The sequence below is a fragment of the Sarcophilus harrisii genome, chromosome 3, assembly GCF_902635505.1.
Source record: "Sarcophilus harrisii chromosome 3, mSarHar1.11, whole genome shotgun sequence".
NCBI lineage: Eukaryota > Metazoa > Chordata > Mammalia > Dasyuromorphia > Dasyuridae > Sarcophilus > Sarcophilus harrisii.
The window spans coordinates 589621633-589636918 of NC_045428.1; the positions used below are offsets into that span (position 1 = coordinate 589621633).

Sequence of the window (15286 nt, forward strand, 5' to 3'; positions counted from 1 at the left end):
GAAAGAAAAGTTGCGTTGACTAAAATTTACGAGCTGTGTAGATTCCAAGCTGCTGGCTCCAATCAGCCTTCACCTCCTCTCTTAACATGACTGTGATCTCCATCATTTGTGGTCTCCTAAGCATTCTGCCACTGGACTGAGGGAACTTCCACTCCACAGTTTTTCTCTAACTATAGTGGACTTAAGGAAAGATCTGCAGATCCTTATCCACTAAGGACAGGAAGGCAGAAAATGGACTTAAAACTGAAGCATGAACGAATGTTTGTGGCAGCCCTTTTTGTAGTGGCTAAAAACTGGAAACTGAATGTATGTCCATCAGTTGGAGAATGGCTGAATAAATGGTGGTATATGAATGTTATGGAATATTACTGTTCTGTAAGAAATGACCAACAGGATGATTTCAGAAAGGCCTGGAGAGACTTACACGAACTGATGCTGAGTGAAATGAGCAGGACCAGGAGATCATTATATACTTCAACAACAATACTAGATGATGACCAGTTCTGATGGACCAGGCCATCCTCAGCAACGAGATCAACCAAATCATTTCCAATGGAGCAGTAATGAACTGAACTAGCTATGCCCAGAAAAAGAACTCTGGGAGATGACTAAAAACCATTACATTGAATTCCCAATCCCTATATTTATGCACACCTGCATTTTTGATTTCCTTCACAAGCTAATTGTACAATATTTCAGAGTCTGATTCTTTTTGTACAGCAAAATAACGTTTTGGTCATGTATACTTATTGTGTATCTAAGTTATATTTTAATATATTTAACATCTACTGGTCATCCTGCCATCTAGGGGAGGGGTGGGGGGGTAAGAGGTGAAAAATTGGAACAAGAGGTTTGGCAATTGTTAATGCTGTAAAGTTACCCATGTATATATCCTGTAAATAAAAGGCTATTAAAAAAAAAAAATTAAAAAAACTGAAGCATGAGGTATTCAGGTTCTTGTTGAACAGTTTCTAAGTACCCAAGGGAGCTTGTTGATGTGGAGATTTTCACACAAGACTAGGAGCTAGAAGAGTCAGTGCACCAGTATGATTATGTATGGCCTGTTCTGAAGCCCCTCAGTGAAAATGAGGACACATTCAATCTATCCTGTGCACTGGGGTAAGATCTAATAATTTACCTCTGTGTCCAGGAACAAGCATCTGAACCCAGGGGAGTTTGCCATTAGCATTTGTAAGAAATAAATGAATAACAGCCAACAAAGGGTGAAAACCAATCTGAATGTGTTTCTGTAAGTCTTCTTTGATGATAGCATTATTTTCCCAGTATAAAATTCATAGCTTCAGCACTATCCTGATCCACCCTGTGCCAAATTGAACTTTTGGTCCTAATTCCACTCTCCAAACCCCCGTCTCCAAAAGTTCTTTTCTTATATGAGAGCCATCGAAGTTCTATAAAGATATTGGGATCGTTTCCAAAACATGGCAACGTTCTCTCTCTACCCATGCTGGCTGACTCACAAATACAGACTTTTGACTAAAAGGACTGGGTATGAGGCCATGTCATCTCCCATGCCACTAGAAAAACCAGGGAATGTTCTACCAATGTGGTTAGATCGTTGTATTTCCTTTCCTCAGAATTAATCTGAAAACACTCATTCTCCCCTTTACCATATAAAATTGATTTGCTCTAACAGGAAAGCAAATCATGTAACATTTCATAAGAACAAAGATCAACTTAATTTAGGTCAAATCAAGAAAACGTTTTATTAACACTGGAACGTTCATGAAACCCCTTGGTTTTCCAAAATGAAATACCAATATCTGTTATCCCTTTTGCTAACATGATTCTTATATATGGCCTTATATTCACAGTTTGATGTGTCAGATCTAAAATTAAAGATCAAGCTGTCACTTGATCCTAGAGACCTGTGTTGCAACTCACCTTCAGCTCCTATGGAGACGAGCTTGACTCCTTTGCTCGCAATGAAGTCCAGGGCTTTGTTTACATTGTTAATTTTGTGCACTCTCATTTTCCCTCGCTCAGGTTTAGGTAACCGTTCCCCTGCAGAAAGGGAGGGGAAGTAGAGAGGGAGAAGACAGAAAACAGTCTTTTGAGTTCCTTGAGCAACTTCCTCTCTCCAAAGCATTAAAAACTCCCCCAGAATAATCCCCAGACTGCCAGATGTTCACTTCAACCCAATATCACCGCTGGAGTTTCATTCTTCTCTACCACAACTATTTTCTGAGGTGGTTTCTACAGTTTTTCTGATCAAACATCTCTTGCTGTCTGTTACAGCCTTACCTGAAATAACCTCTAAGAGGAGCATGAGTTTCAGCCCATCTCGGAAATCCTCATCGATATTTTCGATCTGGGTGCCAGCTTTCCGCAGGTGAGAATTGCACCATGCTGTGAAGGTCTAGGGAACCCAAAAACACTGGATTAGGGTACAGTATATTTATTTACAATCTCAATTCCAGATAGCCTTGTTCTTTAAGGGGGGTCAATTTACCTTCAACCAGATAGTCCAGGGCCAGCTATAGCTCCTAACTAAGGAAAGAGCACAATGCTAAGTGTCCCAAGATGCGGTCTTCAGAATCAAAGTTCTCATCATTAAGCCTAGCCTGCTTGTCTGTCTGTGCACCCAGATCTATATATGGTAAAGGCCAAAAAAAAAAAAAAAAAGCAATTCCCTACACAGCCTCATGAATGTTGGAGCTAGAGGAGCCCTTATCATATCACATGGAACAGAAAAGGGATGCCAGAGCAGGAGTACTCTTTAAAGGTTATCTATATACTCTAACCTCACCTTGTAGCTGAAGGGAGAAAGATGAAGGTATTTGCAATATATTATTGAAAAGAGCATGGATTTGGAGAGTAGTTTGGAACTATGCTCAAAAAGTTATCAAACTGTGCATACCCATTGATCCAGCAGTGTTACTACTGGGATTATATCCCAAAGAGATTATAAAGAAGGGAAAGGGACCTGTATGTGCACGAATGTTTGTGGCAGCCCTTTTTGTAGTGGCTAGAAACTGGAAACTGAATGGATGTCCATCAGTTGGAGAATGGCTGAATAAATTGTGGTATATGAAAATTATGGAATATTACTGTTCTGTAAGAAATGACCAACAGGATGATTTCAGAAAGGCCTGGAGAGACTTACACGAACTGATGCTGAGTGAAATGAGCAGGACCAGGAGATCATTATATACTTCAACAACAATACTAGATGATGACCAGTTCTGATGGATCAGGCCATCCTCAGCAACGAGATCAACCAAATCATTTCTAATGGAGCAGTAATGAACTGAACTAGCTATACCCAGAAAAAGAACTCTGGGAGATGACTAAAAACCATTACATTGAATTCCCAATCCCTATATTTATGCACACCTGCATTTTTGATTTCCTTCACAAGCTAATTGTACAATAATTCAGAGTATGATTCTTTTTGTACAGCAAAATAATGTTTTGGTCATGTATACTTATAGTGTGTCTAAGTTATATTTTAATATATTTAACATCTACTGGTCATCCTGCCATTTAGGGGAGGGGGTGGGGGGGCGGGTAAGAGGTGAAAAATTGGAACAAGAGGTTTGGCAATTGTTAATGCTGTAAAGTTACCCATGTATATATCCTGTAAATAAAAGGCTACTAAATAAATTAAAAAAAAAAAAAAAAAAAAAAAGAAAAGAGCATGGAATTTGGAGGCAAAAGAAACTCAACTGAATCCTGGTTCTGCTATTTAATGCCTATGTGACCTCTGGTTGCAAGTCACATGACCTCAGTTTTTTCATTGTTAAAACAATAGGGCTGCCCAGGGAAAAGGTTAAAGGAGTTGCATTCTTTCATCCATATAGAAAACAGAGAGTTTCACTGGTAGGGAGAGATATTTTTGGTTAGAGTGGCTGACCCTGCTCACCAGCAATAAAGGGTGCACACGGATGTGTCTGTCTTGTTCATGGCTCCCTGCATAGCCTCTTAGGCCTTCATTAACTGATTATATGACCATGACAGCAGGGTTTCCAAATGCCTTAATCCAAGAATAGCAATTCACATTTCTCTACCACTTTAGGTACCTACATTTTAGGGATTAAAAGTATTTTCTTCAAAAAAACCCAAATGTTGTGATATGAGTAGCCACATTTTATACATAAGGAAACTGAAGAACAGAGAGACAAAGTGATTTTCCCAAATGTACAGATTCTGGAATGAAATTAGACCTACATCACACTTCAGGTCTTGAAGGCCCCATAACAGTTAAGACAGATAGCTTAAAAGAAGGAAAAAAAGGTTTCTGAAAATCTTCAAGGGATTGGCAGCACAAAATATGGCTCCATTTCTAAAGTGCTCCCTCTTTCTGATACTAAGTAGGAAATAAAAGTATAAACAACCTAAGTGTGTGATACACACTCCCCCCACAAAAACCCCAATCAAATAGCCAAGGTATAAACAAAAAAGATGGGTGGGACAATGAGTACAGTTCCTAGTTGGGACATGTTACAAGACATTGTCAACAAAAAAGAAAAAGAGAGTATTTTTCTTTTTACACAAGTATGCCTAAACCTCTTTCGGGGTAAATGTCATCTATGCTCATTCTCACCGAAGTGATAATGGGGAAAGGACACAATTCCAGGTTAATCTTGTGATTTTTTCTAATAACAGAGGCTGATACTAAAACAGACACAAGGTCAACTCACAGAGTTCAAGCCTGTAACCAGCCAGATAAGCTAGAAGAGGGGGCAACACAGAGAAAAGAGAGCCAGAATTCTTTTCAAAGAGGCTGCAGCCAAATACCATTTGTTTTGACAACCGTTACCAACTACGTTCATTCAAAAAAAGATACAACACAACACTCAGACAGAGTAGCCACTTAATTAATACTTGATGCTACAGAGAATGAATGGATATACTAAGAGATTTCAGAGCTCTAACAACATGTGCCAATTCTGACAGTGTCCTAGATCTTTATTCCTTATCAGAAGTGGAGTCCTTGAGATGTACCTGGTAGTAGTCAAGGATTATGGAAGAAATGAAATGGCTGGGGAGAAGAAGAGACTTGGAAAAATCATGTGGTGGCTCCTTTGTGCACAGATGATCACAGATTTTAGACCTGGAAGGCACCTGAGATCACTTAGTCAAAACTTACTTTACATAAGAAAAAATGAAGGTTCAGAGATTAGCTATGTGACTTGCTCAAGGACACATGGCTATTATGTGACACAGTGAGTGCCTGAATCCAGGTTTCTCTCTTCACTAGAAGTACAGTGATGAAGGAGGGAGGGAGAGCAGGAAGAAAGGATTTCTAAGTCAATCAAGAGACACTACTAAGTGCAGGTGTGGTGCTAACTGCTGAGAATTCAAAAAGAGGCAAAAAACAGACTACCCTTTAAGGAGCTAATAATTCAAATGTATGTAGGGTCAAGAGAAAATAAAAGCAGGGAGGCACTAGAATACAGAGGGTTGGAAATGGTTTTCTATAAAAGGTGGCATTATAGTTGGGATTTAAAGGAAGGCACGGAACAGAAATGAGAGCCAGAAGAGAGTGCATTCTAGGTACCTGGGAAAGCCAGAAAGAATGGCTGGAGCAGAGAGATAGTTTCTGGTTTGTGAAACAGCCAGGAGATCAGTGTATGTGGTAGACTGGAAATGGTAGAAGGGGGTTAGGTTATGAATGGCTCTGAACATGAGAGGATTTTGTATTTGATCCCAGCAATGAAAAGGGCCCAAAAGAGTTAGTACTTTGGTGAACAAAATGTTTTGCCCAGGGTCAAACTTAGCACACTTAGCAAATGTCTGAAGTTGAATTTAAACTTGGGTCTTCCTGATTCCCGACCCAGTGCTCTATCCACTGTACCACCTTCTTGTGGTTAGTTCAAATATGCTCCACCAGGCAAAACCCCCAAAGGCCAGGTCTTCTCTATGCCCTGGTCCTGAACACTAAGGCTCAGGAGTACTTAATCTGCATAAAGAAACAGATATCAACCTAGAAGGGAAAACATGCCTGACAACATTTGGCTCTCTAACATACCAAGTCTGTGACAGTTGGGCTTGTATTGGGAGGAAAGTGAGTGAGGAGGGTAGGGTTATCACTGTCTTATTCCTGCTGGGCAACTGTACAAAGTCTAACCTGCATTTTAGATTTGAATAAAGCTTATTCCCCTTTCTTTCAGCTTGTACTCACTCTGCTTCAGCCAGGCCAAACTCACTGCTTCCCTGAACAATTATGAAGGCTGGTATTGTTGTTCTTGTTCTTCCCACGATCCCAACTAATTCTCCTCTCTATCCATACAAAACTTACCTATGCTTCCAGGCTGAACTAACTAACCTCTCCAAGAAGCCAATCCTCTTTCTTCCTTCTGAACAGCTCCTATAGGTCGCAGTTTACAGTATTTTTTAAACAGGGCCTGTGATTTCATCAGTGATGAGAGTTCCAATTAAAAGGTTTTCCTACATTGATACAGATCTTCCAATTTTCTTGGGAAGGTAGAAGGTTCAGTTACTAGCCCAAGGTCACAAAGACAGTCTATCCTATAAGTAGGATGTGAACCAAAGTTTTCTAGACTCCAAAGCACTATATCATGCTACTACCTCCATAGTCTTATAAAACAACTTCACAAGGCACAGTACAGTTCATCTGAAAAATGTCTCCTGGCTCTTGTTAATAGTGCTCAGTGACAATCATTTCATTCTTAGATAGTATGCAGAGACACCCCGGGGCCAGGGGTTGGCCTTCTTGGCCTAGTCGGACCACTGTGGTCTGACAGAAGTGACTATGGTCACTTCTAGGTAATAGCACATTTTGCTGAGGACACTGATAAGCTGGAAGTTAGAGGGGCAACTGGGAGGGTTTCAAGTTCATGGCTAAAGTTACTACGGGTGTTTAGCATGGAGAAGAGAAGACTGTCCAGCTGAGCTTTATTTTTTGAAAAGAGCTAAGAGCAGTGCCAAAAATTGTTGCTGCACAGCCCACCATCACCTAATAAATTTCACCCCGTGAAGAGGGAAAGCTTCCTAAATGATGAAACCTTTTAGTAGGTTTTTAAAGGAAAGTCTGGAAGATAATTGGAGATAATAGTATAGAAAAAATTCTTGTGCAAGGACGTTTGGACTAAGTGGTCTGTAAGGCTCACTCTAATAAGTCTAAGATTCCACAGAGAGAAAATAATCGGGCACTTCAACATCCCTGTCTTGGCACCTCAGTATGGACTAAACACATAAAGAGTTGCCCCAGTAGAAGCTGTCTTAATATCCTACATCAAAGCTTCTCAAACTGTGGATCATGACCCCTTTTGGGGTCATGTAACTGAATGGGGGGGGGGGGGGGTCGCAAAATATTGGCACCAGTAAAAGGTATCAACTGAAGCAACTGGGGTTAAGTGACTTGCCCAGGGTCACACAGCTAGTAAGTGTTAAGTGTCTGAGGCCACATTTGAATTCAGGTCCTCCTGGCTTCTTTATCCATTGGGCCACCTAACTGCCCCAAGATTTAATTCTTTATGTAGAAGTAAACAAGCACATTCATCTCATTAGTATGCAAAAATATGCTTTCATCTTTAATAAATGGCAAAAATCATCGTGTACCAAAGAATTGATTTAAAATAAATTTATGATTTATTAGCAGTAAAGTTTGATTTGCATATCAATTTTTATACCTACACACCCAGGGTCGCAGAGAAAGTTCTCAGGCAAAAAGGGGTCATGAATGAGAAAATTTAAGAAGCCACAGCCTGCATGGTATTCTAAATAGAGACCCCTTCACTGAAACCTCAACATAGTATGGTGATGAACCTAGGTAATTCAAGCCTCTGTCAGTGGAGCACAAGCCCAGGCAGGTCCTATTGAGGACTGACTGATGCTATGTGTATTTCACCCAAAGACTAAGTGCACAGAGAGAGGCTCATTTGGAAGGTTAATCACCAAGTGATAGGGGGTTTTGGCCACAGAAACTCATGAAAACTATCTATATAGGCAAGTGGCTGGCCTCTGCCTCAGTAGAAAAAGAATACATCATGACAAAATCCTAGATCCTTTGAAGTAGTAAAAGTACATAGGAAGGACACCAAAAAATAAGTCAAGTGACTGACCTGGCCAACTAAGGTTGTAAGGAGAGCCGCCCCTCAGGCCTAGAAGATCAGGAATTCTGCAAACTAATTAGATTCCCTTTTTACACAAGTAATTTATTAAGGGGGGTGGGGGGGAGGGGAGGCTGATGACAAGAGCTATTCTTGAAATGTCAAGCTTAAGCAAAGGAAAATATAAGATAAGTAACATCTCTGACCTCTGAGTTAACCACAACTGATCATTTCCCAGAAGAAAGTAGCAACCCACAGAGCCAAGACTAGGAAATGAATGATGTGTTAAAAATTCATGGCTTTTTCTAAGTACTATGCTACAAAAATAACATTCAGCTTAAATACTTCTCATTTTTACCTATTTTAGACTTTAGGCAGACTGAAGCATAGCTTATGTCTCTATGGATCAAGTCCTAAACTCCAAGGCCCAGAACTTTTATAACAAAGGCATTAGATATTTCCCACTGCCAAGTCTTAATTCAACTGCTGTGTTTTTAAAACCTCAAATCTAGATGCTAAACTAATTTTCATTAGGAGGAAAAAGATTCAAGAAATAGGACCGAGCCTTCTCTGGACCATGTCCTAGGTTAAATTTTCAAATGTGCTACCACAGAAATCTAGTGCAGTGGGATGATACAGGGAGGAAGCTGTCGAACTGGAGGAACAAGAAATGCAAACCCCAGGTTCCAGCTTCAATTTCACTTTGGAGTAACTATAGCTACCTGCCCTCCTTCCTTCCTCTGCTCTTTTAGTGAATACAAAAAGAGTGGCAGGAAGACAGTCTCCAACTTGTCTGGTTTTGATGGCAAATTCCATTTTATGAGGGCTCTGATCTCATTCCCCGCTCTGGGGCAACAGAGTGGTCAGACTGTGAGCCAACCAAGTAAGGCATCCATCCATATTAACAAAGAGTTTAAACTACTACAACTTTAGGGAAATAAATTAAAGGGGAAAATGATTCTGCTAAGGAACTAAGATTATAGCACAGAAGCCCTAAATTCACCTTATCAAAGTTATTTGAGACAAAACAAAAACAAGCTAGTTTAAAACAGGTTTTCTTTAGAGCAGGGTTTCTTAAACTTTTTCCTCTTGTGACATCTTTTTGTCACCTCGGATATATAAATATATAAAACAGACATACAAATCAAACATCTATCTGTAATAAATCACAATTCCATGACCCCCCACAATCAATTAAGAGACTCCAAATAAGGTCACAAACCACAGAAGCTGTATAACCACCAAGGTTCCCAATACCACAGGGAAGAGCTAGCAAAAAGGCATGTGACCTTTTTTAAATCTAGAGTTCTGTGTATATTTGTTGCCTTGGCTACTGTACCAGTGCTCAGATTTGGAAGTGGAGTGGACAGAGAGCTTTCTCTGGTAATCACAGAATCCTCAAAACTCTCCAATGAATACCAAACAAGACAGTACTCTACTACTATCACCCACAAATGGTCACCTACCTTTTGCTTTAAGACCCGAATTGAGAAAGCACTCAGGACAAGCAGAAGTGACCCATTCCCCTTTTGGATAATTGTAATTATTAGGAAATATCTCTGATCCCTTTCCCAACCATCTCCTTCTCTACAATTTTTACCTAACACTTCTACTTCTGCCCTTTGGGGTCACACACAACACATCTAGTCCTTCTTCCTTTAAATCTTCTCTCTTTTAGGCCAAACATTTCTGGAGTTCTTTCAACAATTCTTCATGTGATGTGGTCACAGTTGTCCACCTGCATAGTCTTTGACTTATCAGCCCCCTTCTAGGACATATGGATAAATGATCATAATAGCCCAGGTGCTATCTGACTAAAAAAGAAGAGAGTAAATAGAACTATTACATCCCTACTTGAGATATTATGCTTCTTTTTTAATACATCAGCTTGGCGATGTCACAGGAGTGACTCCTCCTGGATCATAGAGGATTCTAGAATCAGAGCTGAAAGGACCTAAAAAGGCAACTTAGTCCAACCAAGTCATTTTGCCAGAGAAGTAAAATGACTTGCTCAAGAGGCCCTATAACTCTGAAACCAATCCACTAAATAATAACCCCAAGATAATTCCCTGCTGAAACATTATCAAGCCATGCTTCTTCCTTTCTGGATTCTGACTTTTCTAAAATGTTAGCTGTATTTCCTAGTTTTATGTCATTCTCTTATGTCTTTACCCAAATCACTGATAGAAAATGAAACAGCACTGGTCCATGCACAAATCTCCCGAGCACTCCAAGAGATCACTTTTTCAGATGAAATCAGACTGGGTTTAGTCCTAAATCCACCTAACTGCACAGCTGTCTAGCACACTTCTTTCCATCCTATCCACAAAAGAGCATGAAAAACTTTGTTAAAATCTTTACATATACTTTAGCACACTATACAAAATTCCTATTACCTACCCAGTCTGGAAGTTCTGCCCAAAAAAAGTAAATGAGGAACAGGAATAGCCTGTTCTGGGGAAGTATGCTAGTACTTAATGATCAGTCCCCTTTTCCTTTTCTAAATGTTTAAGCAAGCATCCCTTTAATCATGTCCTAGGGTCTGTTCAGGAAGTAAAATCAAGTTCACTGCCTTGTTGCTGACTCTAGCTTGCAACAAGGAAAGACGATACTATGAGAGAGAGAGAGAGAGAGAGAGAGAGAGAGAGAGAGAGAGAGAGAGAGAGAGAGAAAGAGAGAGAAAGAGAGAGAAAGAGAGAAAAGGAATATTCACTAGCCTTTTGGGAAACCTGCCAAAGCAAAAAAGACCTTTCTACTAAGAAGTCCTTTCCACCTACCCATTAAGAATGCAAACAATTTTTGTCAAAGAAAGTTAAGGAAAAAAAAAAAAAAAAGAGCCACACCCACATAAAGTGACTGCAAAAGCTTCAATTATATATATTTGTAGTCTGCTATAACCTCTGGGGAAAAAAACCAAACTTACTAGCTTATGTAGGATCTATTGTAAATCTCGAACACTTGGGTTTGAAAAACTTTTTCCTCAAATGACCTGTTAAACTGAACCTGAATCACTCTTTACAAAGTTGGTCATCTTCCCCTCCTTGAACGTCCATAAAAACCCTTCCAAGACTAACTAGGACCCTCCCATCAAGCAGAGCTCCTGTGGGGAGCTGGTTCTAGGCAACCAGGAAGTGGGACAGATGAATGAATGATGGGTATTGTTCCACCCCAAACACCCAGACCCAATCAGTAAAGGCAAAGGTGATTTCAGCAGCAGGGAATGTGGCATCCATAAGCTTTATAAGAGACATTTATTGATGACAAGGGCCTCTCCCTTCCCCCTAAAAGAAAAAAAGTTTCTACTCTCCATTGCTAATTTAATGTGAAATGAACTTTCAAAAGAAAAGTCCAAAAGACATCAAAGCAGTTTCCAATGGACAAAATGGCACTAACAGTTAAGCAATGCTTTTCAGAAAGAAGAAAGTTTTATTGATGCAACAGTTTCGTTTAAAAGAACTTTATTTCTCCTCCCTTCTAAATAGCTGTTATAAAATATATAATATACTTAGTACTGAGGGTGCAAGGATAGACAAAGCAAACCCGCACCTACAGAGACCATTTAACAAGAAACTGAAATTTCTCAGCGTACCAAAATCAAAGTTTGACTCATATATAGTCTATTTTCGGTCGAAACCTCTTAAGCTAAAAATGAGTTTGGCCAAACAAGCTCTATTTCAATAGCACAAAGTCCTCTCCCTAAGCACAGGTGAGTAACCCTCTCAAACAAAATAAAAAGAGGACAAGCTGCTACTTGTTTCTATTAAAGCAAACAAGACAAACACCAACTAGCTGGATGTGGCTCCGATCACTACCCAGAGCAGGATTCTAAAACAAACTGCCCCTGTTTCTGAGCTGTATCACTTCCCACTTCCTCTCAGAAAGGGATAGTAGATTCTACAGCTAATCTTTCTTCATATTCTAAAAAGCTTAAGGATCAGATAAATGCCCCAACTCAAAGCTAAGATAGGCTTGCCCTGTGGTGCCAGCCCTCAGAAAACAGAACATGGCAAAGGCTTTATCAAGACTTAAAAAGTCTAAATCGCCTCATCTTAAATACCGTGTCAGATCTGTTGCTCCTCCGAGGCATCAGTTGCACTATGGGTGAAGAAGATGTCCCACCTCCTGAACTCAGTCCTTGCCTGCTAAGGTATTTAATGCTTCCCATGTTAAGTGTATCCATAGATTCTTCATGAAGGAGGTCCAGGGTTCTGACACATGGGATGGAGAGCTATTTATTCCTATGGGCAAACACTTACCAATCTTCTTATCATTCATCGGTCAAGTTATTTTCAAGTCTGCCAGAGAGAAGTGGCCCCCATGGGGTTCATTTTCACGTTACTGAAAGAAGAGCCAGCTCACCTGCCCTCTGGCCTGTGCCATTACAAAGACCCTTTTCAGGCTGTAGCCAAGTCTTGAAAAATCTGGGTTACAAGATTTCCTAAGAGCAAAGGGAAATGTAGCAATTGTACTAGACAGCAGTAGAGCCCAAAATAAGATGACTGTCTTCAAAGAGCTTATATTCTAAGACCCCACAATACACGGGATTCAAGAACAAAGGGAAAGGGGCTGGCATGGACAGAAAAGGCAACTTCTTTCCCTGTTTCTTGTTTTCACCTTCTCCTTACTTTAATGGAGGCAAATGTGGAAAGAACAAGAGAAGCTGAGATAGAAGTACCAACATGAGCTTGTCAACTGTTTTCTGCTCCATTAGGAGTCATCAGCAAAAATGCCCCTCCTAGCCCTAGTCTGCTAGAAAGCATCTACACATCCAAGTTCCTAACTCAGTTCTGAAGAATATCTTGGATATGTATTCCTGGGAAAGAATTTACAAAAAAAAACCCTCATTTCTGTATACTTTAAAATTACTAAAAGAATTAGGGGGGGGAAAAAATCAGGATAATAGACAAAGGCCCCAAATTAGATCACTGAGTCTTAAGTAACCAGAGGGCTCCTTCATTAATGACCCAGAGGCAACTGGCATAAACCTGCTCATGGAAGTGAAAATGTTGATTCTCCAAACAAGTCAATCATAGCATGGTGAGTGTGCTGGGTATATGGATTTTTGCAAACACTTTAGCTTGAGCAAAACTTCCCTTGCATTAAAGAACTACTCCTAAGTCCTGGCCTGTAGCATACCTTATTAGGAATTTTCTTTTCCTATATGAGAAATTTCATGTTCTGGTTGGAAAACAAGTATAACTACCCTAACAGGCAGTATAGAGAACATTCCAAAGTCTATCCCAAAACTATCTGTCCTCCTAGTTCAAGTAGCCATGCTCTGACAATTTTCAAATGAAGAAATTAAAACCATATGAAAAGGTGCTCTAAATCACTATTGATCAGAGAAATGCAAATTAAGACAACTTAGAGGTACCACTACACACCTCTCAGATTGGCTACGATGACAGGATGCTGGAGGACAACAACAATGTGTTCTGAGAAGGCACTGGTCTGGAAGCTGATAGACTCAATTTCAAACACTCACAAGCAGTGACTTTGAGAAAGTCCTAAATTCTCAGCTTAAAAATAAAGAGGAGGGGGACTATATATGGTTTCAAAGGACCTCTCCTATTCTAAAATTCTAGGACTTTATGGCTTCCAATCTGATCCCAGGTTTTTATATGATAGTCCAGCTTAAAGAACAGTGATGATACTTGAGTGTTTTTCTTTTGAGGATAGAGAAAAAGATCTTGGATCTTCAGTAATCTAAGACTCATAACCCAACCATATAAAAGTACATACATAAGAGCTCAAACAACCAAATAAGCTCAATAGCCATTTCACAATTCCTTGAATCAGGTTTTCTTGGACAAGGCAAGTCTGGGGGAACCTTCTACTGGACCACAGCAATCAGTAGTCCTAGAGTTCTTCCGGTTCTTACAGCCAACATAAAAACAGGCAATGATACTCTTTCACCTGTCCTGAGAGCTGGTAGATATGTACTTGAGCCTGAATACTTTGAAGAACTGATCTCACAAAGTCAGCAAAGTGGTACCAAATTTCTCAACCTAAAAGATGATTGCCAGAGTACACTAAAAGTTGCCAATCTACTGCTGAATTTAGTTAAAGCCAAAAGTCTGTCTTCTGTAATATTGTAATAATTCAAAATAACCCTTAACCATTCCATGAAATTCTCTGCCATTAAAACCATTTTTCTGTATGTCCTGTCTTCCTTTCCTTCCTTCTTTCTTTCTAGTATAGGACACACTTATTTCTCTATATAAAAGAAAGCCTACAAAAGCTTAATCAGCAGAAGTGGAATCAGCAGAATTTTACCTGGGCTCTGCATTGTCCAAAAAATTCTGTTTAGGTTCATGTTTTCTGGCAAGACAGGCCAGACCTTGGGCTTATCCTCTTGCTAGAGGTTATTCATAATGTCTCTCCCTCTCAAATTAAATTTTATTGTACTTTTAGTTCCAAATTCTATCTCCCTTACCCATTGAGAAGGCAAGAAAAACAAAACCCATAAGAAATTTTATACTCATGATGTCTCATTATGTTCTTTGAATTTATGATTGGTCATTGTCTTAATCAGAGTTCCTAAGTCTTTCAAAGTTGTCTTTACAATATTGTTGTTACTAAATAACTATTCTCCTGGTTCAGCTCACTTCATGTTCTATAAGTTCACACAAGTCTTCCCAGGTTTTTCTGAAATCCCCACCTTCATTATTTATTACAGTGTTCTATCAAACTCATATACCATAACTTGTTGCACGATTCCCCAATTTCCCTCAATTTCCAATTTTTGCCACCACAAAAAGAGCTGCTATAAATATTGGTCTTTTCCTCTTTGTTTTCTCTCTTTGTGATAGAGACCTAGTATGGTATTACACATAGTTTAATAGCTTTTCAGGCATAGTTCCAAATTTCCTGAATTGTTGGACTAGATCACAGTTCCACCTGTGCATTAGTATACCGTTTTTCCTTTTATGCAAGCCCTTTCAACATGTGCCATTTTCCTTTTCTAATGGGGGTTAGGTGGTACCTCAGAGTTGTTTTAATTTGCATTTCTCTAATTACCAGTGATTTAGAGTATATTTCCATATGGCTATTGACAGTTCGAATTTCTTCCTCTGAAAACTCTCTATTCATATCTTTTGACTATTTATCAACTGGAAAAAGGCCCTGAGCCCACTTTTCCAGCTTAACACCCACTCACAGATATTTTTAAGAATCAGAAGGGCGAAGCTAGAAAGAGATCTTAGCAATCATCTATTTGGAAAAGAATTTACTCAGACAGGAGAGACCTA

At 39.6% G+C, this 15286-nt stretch overlaps 1 protein-coding gene across 5 annotated transcripts in view; it reads right to left on the reverse strand.

Moving 5' to 3' along the window:
• Positions 1-15286, reverse strand: part of ACTN4 (actinin alpha 4) — an 81250-nt gene that overhangs the window by 29343 nt on the left and 36621 nt on the right. For all 5 annotated transcript variants that reach the window (XM_031963143.1, XM_031963141.1, XM_031963142.1 and 2 more), the window contains exons 2-3: positions 2263-2377; positions 1903-2022 (exon numbers count right to left, since the gene is read on the reverse strand). In XM_031963143.1, the coding sequence (XP_031819003.1) occupies positions 1903-2022; positions 2263-2377 (235 nt within the window). The remainder of the gene's footprint in view (positions 1-1902; positions 2023-2262; positions 2378-15286) is intronic.